Here is a 22890-nt window from a genome sequence, read left to right as displayed (position 1 = left end):
GATAAACCATTGAGAAGATTAACCTGATGCCAGACCTTTACAAACACTTAATTATTCATTTTGATTGTATCAATAAAAGGCCACAGAGGTCTGGTTAAATATGCACCACCCCAAATGTTCTATAAATGAAATGCACTGAGAGTTGCAAAGGGACACGGGTGAGGTAAGGGACAGAATTACAGATTCGCATTAGTGTTTGTCCTCCATCAATAGCTATTTAGCATCGAGTGTTGCGTCTCGCCCATGCTAATTTTGGAGTCGGCGGGCCATGTGACTGTTTGAGATGTGCACTCCTCCGGTGTAGAGGACAGATGAGCGTTTCAGGTCAGTTGTGTGCCGCCTGCAGGGTGGCGAGCCTTTGCTTTTCTCACTTACAAGAAGGAACAGGTAGGGAGTGTGAGGAGCTGCTGGCTTCCTCCGCATTACATGAAATTAAACAGAAGCATTATTTTACAGAGGGCGGCGGGAGAAAACTAATCTTTGATTGATGAGTATTATTTAGGCCCCCTGAGAACAACCAACCTCATGTCATCGTTTTTATCTTTCCCTGGTCGTGGATCTCCTGTTTATGGTCAATCAGAACATGTTCTTTAATTTTAAATTACACTGGAACACTGGTACATTGCCGTGAGCTAATCTAACACCAGAAATGAACAATTGAGCGTGAACGCTGAATCAGTCTCAATCAGTGCCGAATATTTTTCATTTATATGAGCATGTTTAATAATTGTGAAGGATGTCATTCCCTCCAGTCAGATGCCATTTCCATCTGCCATCTTACATTATACTGTATACTGTATGAGATCAGTTTTAGTGCACTAATGAAAATGAATGGGTCCTCTGGTGAATGGCTCTTTTTGACTGTTCGGTTCACGTTAAAAGTGAGTGTATAATTCTTGTGGGTCTGGTTCATTTACATGGCTGTTGGGTTTTTTTTTTTGTTTTGTTTTGTTTTTTTTTTCTGTGGTAACCCAAGGTGGACAAAGCTGGAAGCATTAGCATGCATTTCCTTCCTTTCCTGTGTGCCGTCTGTGGCTTGAGTGTAAACAGCGCTCCTCACAAGTATTTGGAACATTGTGGTGCAGCTTAGCCTCATGAGCAACACACTGCACTTTGATTGGGCTTTCGGCGGTAGCGTAGCAACAATTGCCTGGTAGCCCGCTTCAAGGTAGTGCTTCAGAGCCGTGTGCTGTTGTGTTTTCAAAGCCTCCAATCTCATCACTGCGGTCAACGAGTGGCGTAATGTACATTGAAGTTAAACCTTTATTTTCTCAAAGCTTTAAGGCGCACTGCTGGACAGCGGGGAGGAGAGCTCTCGCTGTGCTGCTGTGACCTGTCAGTGTAATCACAGTTTAAGATCCCATGGTTGAACAGGAGAAAATCATAGCAGAGTCCTGTGGTATACATTAATACAGCACCAAAACAGCAGAACCTGGAACAGAGTTTGCTTAGAACACATGTTTTCAGTTTGACGCAGACACTCCGGGGGAACCTGGAGGGTTGTCCAAGCCACAAGTTCTTAATTGGGTCAGGGATCAGGAGGTCAGCTCAGCTCCATTAAATTTGTGGTAGAACTTAGATACCTTGAATCACCTGTGAATCTTTCAGTGTTGCTATCAGATATATCCGATATATGTTCCTCATTCCACAGGTTTTCATGTGTCTCGCCTTTGTTCATTCCTCCATCATTCAACAGAACACTTCCTAAAGTAAATGCAGTCAAGACAGCGCAGGCGAATTTTGTGGTCTGCTTTTTATTGCCTTAAACTAGTGAGGAAATGCCTTTATACAGCATGACTGACCAAACATGGACTTATGCTGTCGTTGTTGCAGACTCCCCAGACTACTCGCTGTAAATGAAACTTTTACATGAGCAGTCTTGATTGTGTTCTCTAATCAGAGGGAGTTCGCCAAATCCCACAACACATTAATGTTAAGTGAACTGTCATCAAGCCACCCCCATTAAAACGCACATATCTACTTATGTCACAAGCTGATGGCTGAAGTTGCTTGAAGAAAGGATGAAGCACCATTAAACATGTCAGTTAAATATATCTTCGGTAACTTAGAGCCAAATGGGGTGTTTGATATATATGTGCAGAAAGGGGGGAAAGCAAGTGACTGGAAGGCACCAATGCATTAACCATGTGATACTATTTATATCAGAAGAGCAAGGGTGACCCAGTAACTCATATGTGTTATGCAACATATGAATGGAGCAAAAAAAAAAAAAAAAAAAAAAGAGCATGGTACATGCGTATCTCAGGGACTTGGAATTCCTCGTCATAGATGCCAGTTAGAGTTAATTGCAGTAATCAGGGAATGTTGTGAATGGAAGCACTATTGTGAGCGAGATTGGCTATCGTGGAGGGCAGACTGAGCATGCCCAGAGAATGACAGGATCCATCTAGCATGCTGTCACACAGGTTCTAACTCCTCCATATTACAAAGCATTATGTGCTGCCACCTCTCCAGTGTGGCAGCACAACCTATGACAGATGAACTGCATTCAAAGAATACACATGCGGAAAAGTCAGCAGTTATCTAGCTCAAACAAATGACTAGGTTCATAAAGGATACAAAAAACAAAAACAAATCTAGGCTCTATATGAAAAAGGATTTGCCTGGGTGAGGCTGAACCACATGTTTTCTTATTAGAGTTACGTATTCATAAGCCCTGTAGCAATCGTACTAGAGCTACTAAATTTACATTCAGTACAGTGTTAACTGTTCAGACCACTGTCTACTGTCTACTAAGGGACTGGCGAGAAATAACATATGTTTTCATGTATGTGTTCGCTCCATATTGTAGAGTAATTCTGAAGGAAAAATATGCAGTGATATTAAATTTGGGGAAATGATATATTCCATACATGCAATATATTTACGGCATGCATAAGGACGAGAGATTGAAATATTATAAATTTCATAATAATTTGCATTAAATGGATATTTGCCAAGTTTTCAATACAATTGACCAATATTAGAATGGTCAAAAAATACTGCATGTGGAGGGGGAGGAGGGCTCTCAGCGGTCTGTTTGATCAGAAAGATTTGAAGCTGAATCTTCCTTTCTTTCTTTCTGTTGCCTTTCTTTCTTCTTCTTTTGGGATTTTTTGTAGTTCTGATGCAAGGGGTATATTACTGCCCCCTGCAGGGTAAAATGATGTACTGCTACCACACTTCAGATTCTGCTTGCTTTCCACAACGCTACATGGATTTCGGACTAAGGCCTGCGCAGGACTGTCTTCTTCATCTTGCTCCCGCCCTCTCCCGCTGAATTTCTGACCAATGCCGCCCGCACCCGCAATGTGTATGTCCACTACCGCCCGCACCTGCAAAACTTTGAGTATTTTTGCCCGCACAATAATAGAAATGCATTGATTTTGTGTCTTCTCCCCTCCCCACGGGAGAAAACACGCAATTTTATAGGCTATTAATAAAGAGATGTGCAGGTGTGTCGCCTCAACCCAGAGGTGCCGGGTTTGTCTTCGTTGTAGACTAGTATTTTTGGACATTCGTTGCAACTAACAAAGTCCATTTCGTTTCTCTAAATGTCAGACTTGCCTTGCTTTGTCTTAGTGCTGTAAATACCTTCTTTGAGCTTCCTTTCGACATCATTTGTTGACATCCTGTCGCTACGCTATGTCCCGATCCCGCAGTGTTTTTTCTTAGCCGCCCGCTCCCACCCGTTGCAAAGTTTATGCCGCCCACTCCCGCGAGATTTGAGTTGGGTCCCTCAGGACCCAGCGGGACCCAATCCCAATGCAGCCCTCTAGTTTGGTTTAGTGATACGTATGCCTTGTAAACCTCCTGCATGTTCTTAAAACTGTCACTTGTGGATTCTTTTAACGTGTCTACAATGCACGCAGACTCATATCAATGTTGTGAATTGTTGACAATATATCTACTATCACGTCATATCAATGTCCTGCATTAAAATATTCTTTAATAGCAGCGTGTACATTATCACCAGTGGCAGATGTTTTGAAAAAATATAAAACATGTCCTCCAGGTCAAAGGACAGATCAGTTCCATCATTCAATAAGTGATCATTCATGACGCATGTGGGTACCTACCTTTTCTGGTTTGGTTAATTTTGTCTGTTGTTGTGTTTTCTGGTTTGCCATTGTGATTTGCACTTCAAATCGCCACCATTATTGCTGCACTGTGTGGGATGTTGACTGCTAATGCTATAGACCCCTTCATGGCCTACGTCACTGTGACGTCGCATTGTTAGCTGGAGGCAAAATAGAGGGAAGCTTGAGGTGAATACTGTCACTTTCAACCATAAAAATGTGGTCCTGCTCTTTCTTTGGCTGCTAAAACCAAAAAATCAAAAATACTTACTTGAAGTTTTATCACGTACCAGCCACTGCCAGTCGTAGACAACTTTGGTTTGACTTTGGCGAGTACGGGCACTTCATATCAGGTCAAATTAAAAAGTAATGTCAGCATGGATAACATTATGGGTTATAATACATTCTGACTGAAATTACGTTAAGTTAATGCTTATTCATAGGATTCTTGTTAAATGTTAATGCTAATGTTAATCACTGGGTAACAAAATGTTAGTTGCATGCTTCAGTGGTGTCCAAGTAGAAGTTGCATTTACTACGTTGCCCTCCACAGTGGTACTGCTTACTTTTTGTAATATCTTTGTTTGAGAGGCTTCAACTGATAAAGCCCCTCAGTGTTTGTGTGGACAAAAGTCAGAGATTAAATTCTTCTATAACAAATCTTGCACATGTCTGTTCAAGTCATTATTACAGGCTAAAACGATTTGTATGCCTCCAATTTTTGTTTCATGTAGATGCTAGGTTTCTCAATTAGGTCAATTAGGTAAATATCTGACTATTGCATGGTCGGCAGTCCTGTCAAATTGTCCATCACTCACTGGATGGACGATTTGACAAATTACGTTAAGTTAATCATTATTTGGGGAATTCTTGTTGCACATTAATGCTAATGCTAACCTAATGCAACGTTAGTTGCATGTTTCAGGGGTGTCCAAACAGAAGGTGCGTTTAGTATGTTACTATCCACAGTGGCTCCACTTACTTCTTGTAATGTCTTTGTTGGAGAGGCATCACTTGATAAAGGATGGAGGGGCAGGATTTGATACACGCTTAGGGCGTATCCAGTATTGTCCTTACACTGTATTGTCTCTGCGGCAGGAGAGCAGCAAGATATCTTACACTTTTAGCGGCAACCAGCGATATACAAGGGAAAAGCTGACACTTAACATGACACCCGCGAAATGTGAAAGTTGAGCTAGCTGGCTCATCTGTCTCAGTTTCATCAGTAAACTGTTAAATCAACTGACAACGTCAATGGCAGCTCTGTGTAGCTAGCCACACTGACCAAGTTGTAGCTAGTGGATGCAGCATAGGGTGAGCGCTACCTAGCACCTGAGATGAGAGCTGTAAACACGCAAGTCACACTGACCCGTGTTTCGCCTGGTTAAACAAGGTTAGCTGTCAGACAACCTGATGAGAAATTGACTACTTGAATGAGACATTCATGGATAAAAGATGAAAACAGATAACTGAAAGCATACTACTGCACAATTAGCCCCAAAGAGTGGAGTTATATGCAGATGATGTAAGATGTTACCAATTATCTTTTATTTTTCGGTCAATAAACTGTATTATAGTCATTAAGTCATATCAAGAATGTATTCTTAGAGTGCAATGAATTACAGTCAGGGTTCAAATATATTTATTTAAAAATGAACAATTGTCTAGCCTTTCTGACTTTGCTGACTTTTGCTGCAGTCATAGAGTTTTCAGGAAGAGTTTGATATGTCTGGGCTGTTGGTTAGGATGAAAAATATACTGTACATGCCTGAATTACAGTAGTGCTTACCACTGAAAAGAACATGATGGTAATTTGAGTTACTTCTGACTGATTCAACAAAAGAAGACAGTGAAAAAAAGTATTGTATAGGAGTCTCAATCCTTGACCTGAACTTTTAAGGAATCTAACTACTGTTTCTGAATCACAAAAATTTGGTTTGCTAGGTCAGAATCTTCTAGAAACTACACCAGATTTGTGGTAAATCAACAACTGAAGCTTGCAGCTTTAATATGACTACGAACTCATGTAATACAACAAGCGTGAACTGTGAAAACCAGTCTGACACTTGCAGATCACGTTACGTTAATTGCCCACCCTTCGGTGCCAGGTCATGGTCAGTCATGGTGCTCTCATTTGATGTACAGTGTGCAGTGTGCAGTTGCAGCGCTATTCTTTTGCAAATGTCCATATTATGCCAGTCTTATGACTCGGGTGGCAGAGAGGGGGGGTTGAAGACAGTCCAGTTAATAGGCTGCATCTCTTCCAGAAGGTGAACCCAAAATATAGTTGAATAATTAATCTTTTTTGTTGTTGTTGTTGTTGTTGACATTTAAGTAAGTGTGATGCACTGTTCAAATCAAAAAGTATTGCTGTGACATCACTTATTGGAGGGACAAAATGAATTTCATTTGTATGGTTGACAGCAGAGAATCTATTTAAAAGCAACACGTCTTTGGATCTTAACATGTTTACAAATAAAAAAAGAAGAAGAAGCTGCAGACTGATTGAGGTGATTCGTCACATTGCTTGTGGCCCTGACAATGATGATGGTGATTAGGAGGATGATGAAGAGGAGGACAATGATGATGAAGCAAAAGCGCGATGCCCCCTGACACACCACATTTCTTTTACATGCACTATTGTAGATGGTGTTTCCCTCTTTCTATCACAACAGAAATGGCTCCATGGTACATCAGTCGCTGTCTGCTTTTGTCCCACTGACACCACAGCGGTGACAGCGCTGGGTGTACTCCTTTAAATGAGCCTTTGCGCATAGCCTTCGAATCACCACAACTGCATCGGTGCTGGCTGGGTTGCTTAGCAACTGGACAGCACAGAGATCCCTGAAGAAAACCTCCTCCTCTGTATAAAACACAAGCTGGTGTGAATGTAGAATTGTGATGTGTGCGCGTGTTGGCAATTTCCAGCAAGGATGTTTATGCTGGAAACACAAAAGTGCGAGTCCTGATCCGTGATAAGGAATTAAATAAAAAAATAAAAAAATAAATAAATAAGTGAATAGGCGTGTGGATGTTGTGCGTGTCTTGATATTTGACTGTGTGTGGGCGCCTCGCGTCAACGAGTGTGTGTCTCAAAAACAAACAAAAAATTAATAATGAAAAAACGTGGCAAAGTGGAAGAAATGCACGAAAACGCACCGGCACACACTCGCGGCATCCTAATTGGTTTTAGAGAGAATAGACAGCTCATGAACGGCCTGTCGCTAAGGAATTCACCTTAGGTGTCCCCCCCCTCTTCTTCCCCTCCGTAGGATATTATTTTATTTAAAAAAAAACGAAAAGAGGATAAAGAAAAAGGAGGCGAGGTTCCCTCGTCATGTCTTTCTGGACATTGGTTCAGTGTTTGGAGCAGGAGACGACCGGAACACATTAACGTCTCCAAACGCCATTTAACGCTGGGCAGCGGAGGCAAGTGGACTTTTCATATAGGTTTGCATCTTTGCCATGTAATCTGTCGTTGTGATACATGCATTGGCGTATCAGGGGCCATCCATATTTATCAGCATCTAATTTTTTTTTTCACCAGAGGAGTGATATAGCCTGCTCTGACGTCTGCATCAGATATTACCCAGTGCTTTTTCAATGTGCATTTTCCCCTCAGTGACTTTGCGCTGATCTACATCATCATCAGCAGCAGCGGCAGCAACGGGGGAGAGAGGAGAAGAAGAAAAAAAGGGAATGAAGATTTCATTTTTCTTTTTTTTAAACCCACCGCTCCCCTTCAGCCGAACAGCGTTTCCAGCTCAAACAAATATCTTTTAACAACATCACGTTGTGGAATAGTCTGGCGCCAGAGCCTCGCTGGAACCATGCCTCTTCTGCAGATTTGGACTGGGAAATTTCATCCACCAATTTGATCTTCGGGAGGCTGCTGCTCAGTGATTCATGCCAGTGTTTGTTTTTTAAAGGAAAAGAATACTTGTCATCACTTTTAAAAGTATTGTGTGTGCTGTTTTTTTAAGCAAGATGTCTGATCTTCTGGTGTTGGTCGAGGGGCTCTGTGACCTGCACGGATTTCCATAGCTTGGGAAGAAGGAGAAGAAAAAACAAAACAAAAAAGAAAACAGCGGGGGCCAATTACAAGATTTTTTTTTATTTGAAAAAAAAAGAGAAGAAACCTAGAAGCCCATTTATTGAAGACATCGCATGCGTAAATGTAGGCTAGTTTATTCGACATTTTTAAAAGGCAGTTATTTTTTTATTTGATTGCCACTTTTTACTTTGTGCATTTTTCGGGAGGACCACTGGACTGGTTGGATTATAGACACTACATATATAAGGATTTGTGGAGATGTTGGGTCGTCAAGAAGATAAATTATGTGGAATTTTCTCTGTTCTGGCGGCTTTGTCCTTCGCATGCTTTATTCAAAGGTAAGGAAATGTCGCTTGGATTTATGTGAAAAAAAAAAATAAATAAAAAATCCCACAGACAGACATGATCACCGGTCAATGAGAGACTCAGATGTGGCAAATGGCATTAACGGGGTACCCAGGCCTGCTTATTAGGGGCATTGCTGCCGATATATGATCTATTAGACGGAGCTGTGGCGCGCGCGAGCGTAAAAACATGCGCGTGCTCAATATCTATTGTGAAACCTACTCCCGATATCAAAATGTGTATATATGTGTCTGTGTGTGTGTGTGTAAATATATATGTGTGTGTGTATATATATATATACACACACACACAGAGACATATGTGTGTGTCTGTGTTTGTGTGTCTGTGTGCAAGGGGCCACTTCTTTCACTGTGATCCTACACAAAGTGCCAAGCTGGCTGCCATATAGGTTTAAGTGATCATTAGATGATGGGATCAATCAGCAGATCATCGATTGATCACGCTGTAAGCAGTTATGGATGTATTCTGTGCTGTAACCACTCAGTCATCAAGCCTACTTATTTTTCATAAGTCATATATATATATAAAATAATAATCCTGTCAGTTTTAACCAAATCGAAGGGAAACAATAAACAATCCCTGCAGGTCGTCATCGTTTTGCCCAGAGTCTACCTATAGGATTCGACACAAGAGCTTTTTTTTTTTTTTTTTACGGCACACATCTTCATGAGCATCATCACAGTCTGAATCTCCCCATCAGTTCCTGTATTGTTTTGATGATAAAGGCACTGATGTGCATCCCTTGAGGCCTACTCTTTTTTCCTTCCCTATTCTGCAGCAGCCCATACAGACGCACTGAGAGATGCACTTTTTTTGGCAGTTTAACTCCAAATTAAAACCAGCAGAAAGTGGCGCATGTGTCTCGTGTGTGTGTGTGTTTGAGGTGCATTCACATCCTCATAAGGATGCTCTCAGGTGTCAAACCCACAAGCCTTGTAGCTGGCCAGCTTGATGAACAGCTGCACTACCTATGAGCTAATTGAACAGTGCTTCCCTGACTGAGCCCAGGGCTAGTGCTCCTGCCAAGGGAGCAATTTTAACCCACCGCCTCCCCCTTTCTGCACCCTCCCCATAACGAGGGACCTCAGCTGGAGAGCTGGTCTCAGTCAGGTGATGCAGGTCATGGCACCGATGTTATAGGTGTCAATCAGAATAGAGCGGACTATACGTTCCTCCTGGGGATAGTCTGTCTCCAGACTCAGACCTGCGAGGCCTCAGACAGCATAATGGCAGCTGTGCTATAGCCCTATTTAAACACACCACAGTGTATAAGCTGAAGATACTGTCACTTTTAAGGCTATGTTGTTTTAAAGGGCTGACGTCAGTAGGATGCTCGACAGGTGTATCATCATCACGCCCCCACTACTGATATGACGAATGTGATAGGTGGGGCAAAAAGGGGGAAAATGCATTAAAAAAAAAAAGAAAGCCACATCTTTGAATGTTCACCATGACAACAGTACTGAGTCAGAATTTGATTAAAACTGCATTTTTACTGTTACGTGCTGACAGTGAAGTATGTAAGAGTAAAACTGAGGTGGTTCAAGATTGAGAATGGGATAGACTAAAGCTGATTAATTATGTTTACTTCAGAGGAAGTGGGATGCATGGCTGGATGTATTAGTGTGTTAGGTGTTGGTTAATGCATCCTAATACCCCCCCCTCGCCACAGTGACGTAAGGGCTATGTCTTCAAGAGTCGTACTCTTGTCATTAATGTTGCAAACACAGAGTACGTGCTGTAGTCATTTCTATTCTTTGTAGTACTGTAGGTGTGCTGTGGAGACACAAAATGTCTGTGACAGTAGTATCAGACAGTCGGCCCTGTGTTTGTTGCTTCAAAAATGGCTTGTGGTCTCTGTCCTCAGCTCCTCCACTGGAAGCACCGGAATGTCTGTGGCCAAGACCACCGTGGACAAGTTGCTGAAGGGATATGACATCCGTTTAAGGCCTGATTTTGGAGGTAGGTGTTGTGATTGGATCTGGCGCTCAGGGCTCGGGCTCCACTGTCGAGGGTATTTTCGAGTCAAGGTTTTGGGCGTGATGATATTTACGAGTCATCCCCCTGAAATCTGAAGACCTGGCCAGTGGCAAAATATAGGGAAGAGCTTTGAAGTGGCTGCTACCATGTCATTACTATGCATCCATTCACATATCGAAGATGGCTGCTCCTTGAGAATTAGGGCACACACGGAGAGGAGCAGTCAAACATTATATATATCTATATTTCAAAACAATAGTGACTGTTTCGATTTCTGATTATATGCATTACATTGTTCCGTTCACATTTATTGAATATTCTGAATCGGCTCATTAGAATAATGTTTTTGTCACTAATTGCTGAAAATAGATGACATAGGGGACAAGACATCTGTGTGTAACATTTGGGTTGATTGCTTTACTGAAGCTATTAATAACAATACATGTCAAGCTCTAAAAATAGTCAGACACTTGATTATTACACTAGCTTCTTGATAAAGATTGGCACACTTTAATGGGGAAATAGGCATGAATTTAATGAATTGCAAAGGGAGTATGGAATCTACACCCACTTGCCAGTTCATTAGGTACACCAGAGAAAGTGAATGCACCTGCTCTAAATCTCTTCTTATCACTCCTCACTAAAATGGGGCTGTCAAAATAATAGAAACATACGTACACATTCAGTAGTACCAGTAAGTTAAATCAACAGCTCTCTCCAATGTTTGAAACAAATACTAAACTCCATAACCTTCATGAAGCTAAGATTTAGAGCAGGACTCATCAGTTTTCATCAGCGTACTTAATGAACTGGCAAGTCGGACAGTGGACAGAGAGAATAGAAAAGGGATGGTTCCTGTTTGATTGTTTTGACACTGGGGGCCTGGTCTGTGCAAGGCCACTAACTAATGACGTCATAACTCAACACTGGCTGACAGTCACAGTGATGACTCCTGTTCGGCACAGTGTACAAGATTATAGCTCAGCAAGAGGTGCACTGTCACTGGTATATAGTGTACAGTCAAAGGCATTGCACTCAGAAAAAGCTGATATGGCTGGTTATTACAGGCTGAAAACAAAAGCAAAGGAGGCTCGCTGGGCCAAGTCAACTGAATGGGTGACAAGATCAAATGCAAGCACAATATCTGTCATCAGTTCATTTTGCTGTCACGGCTAAAATGGCTTACAAAATTCACATGCTCAGATCCTTCTGGTATTACTGGGGTCCCATCGTACATCCATCTGCACAAACACGTGATTCCTGTCACCATTTTGTGCTTCCAAATATAGTGGAACAACTGGTTATTCAGAGTCAATAATAAACCATACTTCTAGTTTATTGTTAAAAATAAACTTTCCAGTAAACAAAATGAAACAAAAACATGTGACAGTTACGTCACACATGAACTTCACATCTCCTGAATCTCAATAGCAGTTTGGCTCTTCTTAGTATTTCTGAAATCATGGTTCCATTAATTCCTAAATGACCTGCTTACATTTGCATCTTATTGGCGTCGTTTGTCTGATGTTGTTATTATTAGCTATCACCGGCGTCTTTTTTAAACACGCTGCAGGCAGCAGCTTGTCCGTCCCGTGACTACTCCACACTTGATGAGAATCAGAGCAAGCAGTGAAAAACATATAGCAGGTGTGCCTCCTCCTCCTCATATAACCTTCCTCTGGTCGGGTGCACTGCCAAAAGCAGATGTCTTGGTGAAGACGTATGTGCCAAGATTTCTCAGGCCTGATGTTCGCCATTGTAAAAATACAGTATGTTATAAGTTGAGGTTAAAGTCTTCGTTCAATGTTTTGGAGTGCTGCCATTCCTGAAATTGTTACTCAGATTCAGGGGAAGAAAATGAGCGCGAGCGGGAAAGAAATGTCGTTTTCGCATCGTTTCTGGCTGCTGAAACAAACCTGTGATGCTCAATAGACGTTTCATTTAATGCTGCAGCTCGTTTCATTTGTGGAATTTGAAACAAAAAGTGAAATACCAACAAAGCAGTGCTTCAAAGTCAACTAGTCTGCAACATATTCACACATTCCTGTGCCCCATTTATGTTGCCCCATAGCTGTGTAGTTGGTTTCTAGCAAATGCCAAGTTTATGTGTTGTTTTTTTTTCTCTCCCCCTCTTGTGTTTCAATTAGCGCTTTCATAACCGTTGGCAGCGATTTTAACAAATCTGAAATGCTTTAAAGGAGAGGAACTCAGCTTTATTGTCCATCTCACCAGCAACAGCTTTAAAGCTCAACGCGGATAAAAGAAGGGAATGGAACAAAGAACTGATCAAATATGGTTAATGTGGCAGTCAAAGATCCAAAGTGATTCAAAAAAAGATGGATTTCAAGCAGCTTGAAGATAATTAAAATATACTTCAATTTGTTATAATATCATACATGATGATTCAAAAGAGAATGCTGCAGTCCAAGCACATATCTTGCCCACGAATTAATTACCAAACACAATAAATAAATAAACAAATGGAAACTCGTTCTCACTTCTCAAATTAAACTGAATATTGGGAGCCTGTGTGTATAATTTAGCCAACTCACTCACTTATATCACTGTAAACGTAAAGAAAAATGTGTTTCAGAAATGTAATACAAAATTTAATGATTTTATTACTTAATATCCACAGTGTGTTGGTAAAGATTCGCTGGCTGCAGGTTTTCGAGAAGACTGTGAATGTGCTGAAGTGGGTACAGCAAGTTTTAAAGAGTGAGCATCCCAGGCAGAGAGTAGCTGAGCTTTACCCTCAGGCCAGGGAGCTGTAGTCCATCATGTCTTGATATTTCCAACATCAGTCAGCTACTTCTGCCTTGACACAACTGCTGACGACCTTCAGCGCTGGAGACTCAACAAAGAGGGTTTTAATTTGGCACGATGCAGGAAACCAAGTGCAACTCCTAATAGCTTGGCCAACACCCGTGTTTGAAACAGAAACTTGCCCAGAGGTGTGAGCTGATGGAAAGAGATTGTGGTTAAAGAGGTTACCAAGAGCAATGCCGTATGATTTTTGCTGCTGTGTCTTGAGCTTACCGTCCGTGTACGCAGCCAAAAAACCCATTCTGCAATCTTCCACTCATCTGTGGGGCAAGTTGAAATTCAAGAGAAGAGCTCTGAAATGGTCGAGATGACAGACACGACATCACTCTGGGACGTAGAGGGGATCTAATTGCAATCTTCTTGCAATTTCAAAAAACAAATCTTGCATTAAACTGGTGGATTCGTGCATTCTCTTCTGTGACTAATACGCTGATTCCTAATGGTGTATATCTTTGGTTTGTAACATCCCAACAAACTGTTCATGGTCACGCAGCTGAATCATCGACCCTAACTTACACATAAACTGAATGATGCATTACATATTTTTAAATTTAGTAAGGTAACCAGATCACTGCAGACCTATAAGGAGAGAGTGAGGAAAGCATATGCTTTTTTCTTCATTAGCTTCTATATAAGCGATAGACCACTCTTTATGTTTCTTAGACTGTAAAATTAAAACAGAATCACTACAATTTCTTCTGCTTAACCTAATATTTGTAGTGAACAATGGGAGAAAATATGCATGAGTTTGTATTGTAGCCTGCCTTTGTCATTAACTTGAGGTTTTCTGCCTTCGTGTTTCACTTTATTATTAATGTATGGTGGTCTTTGTTTAGGGTGAAACCCATTTACAAACTATATTGATTGTGGTCAGTTTTAAAGATGCATTTGTTGATCATGCTGCTAGTCCATCGTATTTCAGCTGTGTCTGTAACTACAGCTTGCATTCTTACTGCCTCAGTGGTCGTGAGGTTCATCTTCTCCCATAAAATATTGAACCTCAATGAAATAAGGGCGAAACCCATTTTAGTTAGCCATTTCATGTTCTCGCTAATGGCTCTTGTATTTTAGCTCCCTTTACTTATTTTTATAGATATTCCAACAAGATTTGACCAAGGAGGCACTGAGAAAACGTATTTTTTGTGTGAAATGTATCCTATATATGAACAAAACTGAATTTGATCTTTTAGTGAGTTATTGTGATTTTAAGGTATAGATTGTATTTGCTAAGTTTCACATGGCTTAGGATGTGAAAAATTAAATTATTGTTTTAAGTGATGGTCATGTCACCTGCTTAAGAAGTTGATTCAAGGAGAGGTGTGAGGATGTATTAGGATTAAAAGGAAGGACTCATGGTGATATGGCCTGGGACTGGGAGTGAACTAAACCATGGACGGAGTATAAGTAGAAACTGGGGCATGTGGTCTTATTTATGGGACAACGGACAAAGCTACGGTCAAGATGAGGTCTGAGGTAGTTTTCAAATCCTGCAGCCATTCAAGAAAATAAGGGCAGACTTTAGTGTGGCAAATCTACACCAGCTGTTGTGTTTGATGACTTTCTGTAATAACAGTGTTTTTCTGAAGGTGTAATGACGATACCTTATGTTGGGAGAGTCCCCTTCCCTGACTTTCAAGAAAGCGCTCTGCTTCATAGGGACCAGCAGGGACTTGGGAAAAAATACTGAATGTTAAGGGAGGGGTGTTCTTCCTACTAGAAAATATGGGCATGTAATCCATGCATTCATGCTGGTGAGCACCGATGGACGTTGGTTTCTGTGGATGTTTTAGTCAAATGCCAGCAAGCCAAGATAATCTGAGTACATAGTAAATAAGTGAGGCTAGGCACAAGATGAGTTGTGGCACAAGGGACCCTTACCACAGGACTGAGAAAATTATAGAAGTGCTGAAGTATTTTCAGTAGTTTAGTTTAACTGGGTCTGCACATTTTCCCAAGAGGGTGGCCTGCATCATATAAGTGAGCCCAATATTAAATGTACAAGGACCTGTTTAGGAACAACTGCTTAGTGAAGATGTAGCCAATGTTGGTGGCACGTATAGCCAACCATCTGCAGGTCTTCCATCAAATCAAAGAATTATCCCACTCATTACAAATCTGTATTGGCCGGTGCTGATGCCTATCAGTGAGAGGTCCAGGTTTGAGTCCAACTCGGGCCTTTCTGGGTGGAGTTTGCACGTTCTCCCTGTGTCTGCATGGGTTTTCTCCTGTTACTCCCACCTCCAAAGACATGCTTATTAGGGTAATTGGTCAATCTAAATTGGCCCTAGGTATGAGTGTGAATGGTTATTTGTGTTAACCTGTCCAAGGTGTACCCTCCAGCAACCCCCACGACCCCAGTGAAGATAAGAGGTAGTAGAAGATGAGATGAGAAATCAGTAATGAAAGCACACATTGGTAAAAATCACCTGCTGATGAAACAAGCGGTTGGCTCTCCGAGGCCTGGTGTTTGTGTCAGTGATTTTGTCTACGTTTCGAGGTATTCCTTATTTCACTGTGCACGTTTACTTACATTTTGATTAGTAGGGAGTAGGGTTGCCAGGTAGAGAACCTTGTAAACTTGGGTCAAATGCTGAAGAAAGCTTGTAGATACTAGGCTGCACCTGAAAACAGAAAGATTTGTGGGAAAACACAGACATAGCAGGCATCATAGAGACAACTGGTCCCAAGATCCTACTTGACCTGTGCATTTGTGGTACAGGAAAACCTAGTGATCTGTTTCTGTGGACATGCATGATATGGACTGGGTAATACCTGTGAGCCAGTGCATACTCTCCTTGACCCCAGGTGGGATGGAGTGCTGAACCAACATATTCAGGTGCACTGGTACACGATATACAGATAAACAAGACGAATCACAAATGCATTGCACCACTTGCTATATAGTCTCGCCATGAGCTTTTGTTCACCTTAGACAGTGTTTTAGTGTCAACTATCAACTAAGGATGCACTGCAGTATAGAGACTTGACGGAAGATGACCATAGGTTGTCCTATACTGTATACTTTATGTTCGGACAAACATTATCTGATGGATGCAACTCGTGGGGAACAAGAAATGAGTGTACCTACCTTGAGATTGATTGCAAATCATGGAGAAAATACACAAGTATCATAGAGATAACTTTCATCTGAGAACACTAGCCCACTGGTTGCCCAACATATAGAATGAGGAGTGAAAAACAGTTGAGTTCAACAAATCACTTTTGGTGAAATTCAGCAAATAGCTCCTCAAGGTCAGCTAGAAAGAAAATAGATGGAAAACATTACTTTTGCTTTGTTTCATGGAACCATGATCTGTTTTTGCAGTGTTACCTTGAGTAGCTGCAGTAATCCACTACCTAGCTAATGTCCATGTTTGTCTGTGTTGTTGTCGCTGCAATGGATGCCCATTCATTTTTCGGAACTAGTGTCCGGCGGGACATTTGAGGGAAGGGCGGGTCTGTGTCCTGGTTGAGTTTAAATAACAGCAGTCTTTCTCAGAAATAGCTGACTTGGGAATCTTCTGAGACACATTTGTTGTGTTTTCAGCACCATCTCATGCCACAGTTGACCACAACTTGCACAGAGCTGTCATAACAAGAGATCCAAGGTAGTTATCATGCACAAGAGAGTTCTTAATACCCCAATGGCATCCTCTTCACTTAACAAATTTGGAGAATTTTTTTCCAGAACTGGAAGAGGATGACTGCTGTAGTTGCACACAATGCAGATTGCCAATGAGGATTGCCAATCTACTTGGCTGGTAGTTTTCAGTAGTCAGTTTTATATTGACATTTTCTTTAAGTCACACCCTTGTGCTCCACATAAAGTGTGGAACTATCACGAGTTCAACCATCTACAGTTCTCACAATTACCTAGTCCTTGGGCAATATATACTATATGTATGTCACAACTAGTCACTCAAACTCACATATTACAATTACAAAACTGTTGCATATGTGCATATCTTTCTTCAGAAATATTTTTTCTTCAGTTACATTTCCATATCATCTTTTGTTGCTGCTTCTCATTTACACAGTCTTGGTTCCGTGCACATACATGAATTTGTTCAGTGCTACCATGCACCTCGCATGTCTCGGCATGAAATTATTATTTCTCTTTCATTTCAGTAAAATCTTGCAAAAAACAGAGTGAACCTGGGTATCTGCAAACCCTTTGAAAGGCACGGGGCAGATTCTATGACACGTGATCTCGACGTGCCGTATGATGAAGTGGTTTTCATGAAAGCAATGACCCGTAAAATGTATCTGAATAAATTTATTAAGTAGAGTAATGAAATACATGACCTAGCTAAATCAGTTTCATAAGACGCCAGTTTAATTATTAACCAGTCCTAATACATTTACAAATATTAGCAGTTACATTGCAGTTAGTGATAGATATGTATATATATTTATATATCATTTAACAATGAGATTTACAGTATATTTAGTGTTATCTGCATCAAGCTTAACATTTCAAGTTCTTCTGACAGTTTTTTTTTAACTCTGTATAGTTGCTCTTGTTTCTAGAATTAAGAAAACACTACCTGTAACCATGAAATCGAAGCCAACCACATTGACATAGGCCACCTGGTTTGTGTTGAGATGCGTCTTTTCTGCATATAGGCAAAGAAGAAGCTGTGCACTTCCGTGAGCAGGTGTCATGGACTGGAGTGGAGTTTGCGCTGTCGGTCAGGAAAAAGGGCAGGGTGATCTGACACTGCCTCTGCTACCGCTATTGATTTGGACATGAGAGCTGGAATCATGTTGAATAATGGGCCACCAGCGCACAGACCAGGTCAAGATTGTACCGAGAGCAGTTCACTGTATCGATCTCAATCTGAACTAGAAAAATTAAAAAACAAGCAAACGCGGAGTGGGTTGGAAGAGATGAGAGGACCCCGCCTGGCTTTCACCTCATTCGCACATTCGTCCTTCTGGAGGACATCTTTCAAATCAAGCTGTCATCGTCCCGGGAATGGGTTTTCTGGTCACAGCTTCCATCATTAACAAAGCATGAAAGGTGACATACCGCAAAGGCTGCGAACGTGCCATTCTTCCTGCTGAGCATGTGCAGGACATTTCTGAACTGTGGAGAAGCAAAATGTGTTAACAGTGAATTTATCTACACCCAGCACTGCACATTTGGTAGATGCACAACATTTATTTTTCATTAATCTGATTAATCGGAATTTTTCACATGCCTTTCACATGGTAAGTGCTGATCATGAAGAGCAGCTGAAAACCCACCCACTAAACACAATCGACAAATAACCGGGAGGGATTCTGAGGCAAGCACTTTTAAAATGGTGACTTCGATGTGAGCTTGTAATCACACAGCGAATGTACTTCCAAATGACCATTCCACTGAAGGAGAAAATACTTCAGCATGTCATATATAACTGGGCTAATGAAATGAATAGTCTTAGCCAATCCAGCAGAGTTTGATTTCCAACCTAAATTTGATTGTCCTTAAAAGCTTTTAACTGCTGCAAATTAAAATCATTGTGTCGATCGTTAAATGGGAGTTGCTTCCAGTGTGGAGCACATACGACAGCATTTAATGGGATTACATTAAACTGCAACTCGCACTACATGAAACGTTAAATGAGAAATCACTCAGCGAATGGTTTTGAAGCTCTTTAACTGATTGAAGCACACATTTATCTTCCCGTGTTTATCATGCAGGAAAACCCGACACTTAGCCAACACTTAGCTGGTTTGGTGGGCATTTCATGAAAAACTGCACGTATGTGTTGGTCGATAATGAGCAGAAAGCATCAACTCAGCTGGTTATTTACTTGTACTCAGATGTTACATAGTGTTATTGTTCCAGCTGTTGGTGGACAGGTAAGCCCACACATATGTATAGTAGTCGGACCACTTGGGAAGTTTCTCAAAGTGGGGCTAAGAGTTGATTTTATGATTACTTTTACTTATATTAAAAGACTACTAGGACGGTACAGTGTTTATATGGGATCTCTATAAGCACTGATAATGCATTGAAGTCTTAATGTGGTCTGCTCACTGCTCTGGAAGTCATATTTGCAGTGTTTGTACTGTAGTGCACGGGGCTGTTTCATACTATTCAGCTTCTTTGCAGGGGTTGTTGATTATGTCAGCATTTGCATTGTCTTTCTGTCCTTCCTATACTGAACATAGAACATAATTTAGATTATCAGCACAAAAACAGTTCTGAGCTTTTCCCCTTCCCTATTTTGTCCTTGTCTAGTGTAATAAACAGTGATACGGGCTTAGTGCGTTTTAAATGGTATTCTGAGGGAGAGTAAATTTCGCAGAGCGCACTGTAGATTTGCATGAACAGGCTGACAAAGAAGCTGGAGAGCCTGTGAACGTCTAACAGAAGGTGCTGAACAGGGGCAGTTTCTGAAGTGTTGTCCTTTATAGATAGGCCGGCAGATTTTCAAAATCCATGTGACCGGTGAAAACGCCAAGGGATGATCTCTTCTGTGATTGTTTTGGATAATGTCAAATAAAGGTTCACGTGGAGATGGAGTAGGGTTTTTTTTGTTTGTTTGTTTTGTTTTGCACAGGATGTATTAATAAATGTTCCCTTGTGTACCTTTTAGGGAGAAAGGACAGAAGGGAACATGCCCTGTTCTAGGACTGTAATGTCACAGCAACATATAGCTCCACCGGGAGTAAAACAGAAAGCACTAAAGAGGTGACTGTGAGAGTCCTCGGGGGGTTCACTAAGGTCATGGAGCATTTTATGTTTCACAGGGCTATGAAATTAAAATAATCCGGTTCATCAAGTCCAGTTTTGTTTTGATTATAACCAACCTAAATAGTTTGCACGACTTTGCCTGAGTCCCTTCCTAGCACATATAACAAACAAGAAAATATCCTGAAAGGATACTGGAATCTTTCAATTTGCTCCCACGCAGCTGGAGTTTAAGCAGGACCTCCACCTCAAGATACTCATCATTCATCTATGGAAGTTTCAGCTTATTCCAAAGCAGAAATATTTGTTCTGTTTGCAACCTGCATTACAAATGAACAAAGAAGAAACTGAATCATCCTCATGAATCTTCAGAAATGTTTCCAGAACCATTAATTAAGTTTTTTAGTCCCAAAACTGAAAAACTACATATCATGAAGTTCATTTTTGTTGCACCTTGACAGCAAGGACGGTCAAAACTACTCTGAAACATTACAATTTTTGATTAATTGCTTTTGGTTTCAAAAAACTGCAACAGAATAATGTATAGTACAAGAATAACAATAACGTGCGACAACATGAAAAACATGAACGCATATTAACAAGGTTCTTTGACTAAAGCAATTTACCTTTGCGAGTATTCTTTTTATGCATAGAAATTAAATCTATACTGTATGGTGAGAGTCTTTCCCTCACCTGATGCATTACCCATGGTTGAGCCTGAGGATGGACTGGTACTGGGCTGATTCTGTGCCTCCAAGATACTTTAACAGTGCTCTTGGGCAAGTTTCACATAACTTATGAGACAATGTAAAAAGTATATGCTTATTTTACTTAAATCCTCAGCAGTAAACAACATATTTCAAACTTAGGGGTGAACATTCGCTATCAAACGTTAGTGTTTTGAAGCCAAAAAATATATAGTGCCAACCCCGCAAGCTAATTTGCTATTAACAGCTAGACAAATCTACACAATTAACATTACCAAGACATGCAAATGTTTTATTTTCCCACCACAATTTTGAATTAAAACTTCTTTAAATACGCATTATCAAAACTCCGACATATTTTAGTATGTGAGTATGTATCTAGTTTAAAGTTAAAATTGTTAAGAAAATGATTTTACATTATAAAATTGACAGATAACAAAAATAATTGATTTTTAACTTTAAACATGAGGTTTCGATTGAAATTTTAAAAAATTATATTGTGTATTATTGGAATAGCGTAATATTGAATGCAAAACGATAATAATAATTTATATTTATAAGTAGCACTAGGCCAACTTTACTATAGAACACATATAGTAGGTAGGGGGTCCCTACTTAATCTCTCCATCAGTTTGAGTCCTTGACCTGAAAAATGTTGAAGACCCCTGGTTTATAGAGTTGATGGGATCAGGGAAAAGTCTAGAATATTTGTTAGAACTGAGTTTGAATGGATTAGATGGGTTTCCATGGACACAATAAGAGGACCGCATATCAATGACAAGGCTGGGATTTTGTGTCTTGATTCTGAACACATCTACACTAAATATTCAACATTCAGTGTACTGGTTATTTTTTTATGTATTGGAAACCTGTAATGTACAGCATGTGGAGGGCGAAGCTGCTCCCATGGCTGCTCACAAAGCTGTACTCATGTTTCTCTGAATCAGGACAACCATCTTTCAGAGCTCTGCAATGAGTGGGCATAGGAATGTATGGAAAGGAATTATACAGGAATTTGCAGATCCTGACATATTGAAAGCATAAAGAGGTGTCAGGACCACAAGGATTAGGAGAACTTGACTCTATTCATATGGAAAATAGTATCCTTAAATATAAGCACCTGAACTGTGGCTATAGGGGGCATTCATTACACCAGACGCTGGCCTGTCAGCAAAGTATGGTCACCTGTCCCTGTCTGCCATATGCTGCCTGGGTTTTTACTGATCTCATTTCCCATTGACCCAAATGAGTCGCAGCTGCAGCTTGATCTTGTTTGTAATGGAAAAGCAGTAAATGTAGCCATGAAACTGCGGATCAGTTGCACCGAGACTGGTGAGCAGAATGGACACTTAATTGACCGAGAATAAAAGGGAAAGCCGGGACATGTAAGCAACCTCAGGAGCTGAGGCACTCTATATTCAGTTTGTAATGTCCTGTATTGTAATGTGAGTGTAATCGATCTGAGGCTACCCTTTGTGTCCCGCGAGATAAGAGGCTAAATGCTGTTCACATACTGTACGTGCGCAGCTATTTAGGGAATTCATATCAGCCTCCGTGAACGTGGCCTCTGATTGATGTGTGGAGGACAGTTGCAACCTGCATTTTGGCATCTACAGCCAGGCCAGTGGGCGCTTTTGCAACACTGAGGACGATCTCTTAGTCTGCGTGCTGCCACATGTCAAATGGTGGGCTGTTTTGCATACGGGCTGATAGCAGAGGCCGCCGTAATTCAGTCTCAAAGTAATGCCTATTCAGCGCAAAACAGGAGTCTGTTGTCAGAATCCCAGGATGGATGTTGGGGCATGTACAAGTGATATCTATCCTGATGAAGAGAGAATGCCCGGTGATTTATTACAGAGGAAACGCAGGAAAAATGCTCAAGCTGGGCGCTTTTTCCTCTTCCCCCCGCTTAGATTTTCTATTTGAATTAAATGAGGTGTGTATGTAGGCAGACAGGAGGGTGGGGTGGAGTTGGGGGAGTGGGAAGGGGGAGGGGGCAGGGGTGGCGAGAGATAGCACACAGGAGAAAGGACATACTTCATCTTCCCATTCAAAGTGTTGTTTTCAGCAACTTTGAAATGAAGGAGAAAAATGCTGATAGAATTGCACCAGAATGTATCGCAGTGGACTGCAAAGTACAAAAACCCTGGGTCAGGCACTGGTGAGGCATCCCATCCTGCATGCAGGGCATTT

General features: G+C 41.0%; 1 protein-coding gene across 2 annotated transcripts in view; it reads left to right on the top strand.

Annotated features, from left to right (window-relative positions):
- Positions 1-7020: 7020 nt before the first annotated feature.
- The window catches only part of gabrb4 (gamma-aminobutyric acid type A receptor subunit beta4), a 60930-nt gene continuing 45060 nt past the window's right edge, over positions 7021-22890 (top strand). Inside the window, exons 1-2 of one of the 2 annotated variants that reach the window (XM_047606854.1) lie at positions 7021-8471; positions 10367-10461. In XM_047606854.1, the coding sequence (XP_047462810.1) occupies positions 8392-8471; positions 10367-10461 (175 nt within the window). In that variant the 5' untranslated portion in view covers positions 7021-8391. The remainder of the gene's footprint in view (positions 8472-10366; positions 10462-22890) is intronic. The other variant, XM_047606853.1, reaches the window with a different exon arrangement.

The sequence above is a fragment of the Mugil cephalus genome, chromosome 15, assembly GCF_022458985.1.
Source record: "Mugil cephalus isolate CIBA_MC_2020 chromosome 15, CIBA_Mcephalus_1.1, whole genome shotgun sequence".
NCBI classification, from domain to species: domain Eukaryota; kingdom Metazoa; phylum Chordata; class Actinopteri; order Mugiliformes; family Mugilidae; genus Mugil; species Mugil cephalus.
This window is presented reverse-complemented; position numbering and strand designations above follow the sequence as displayed.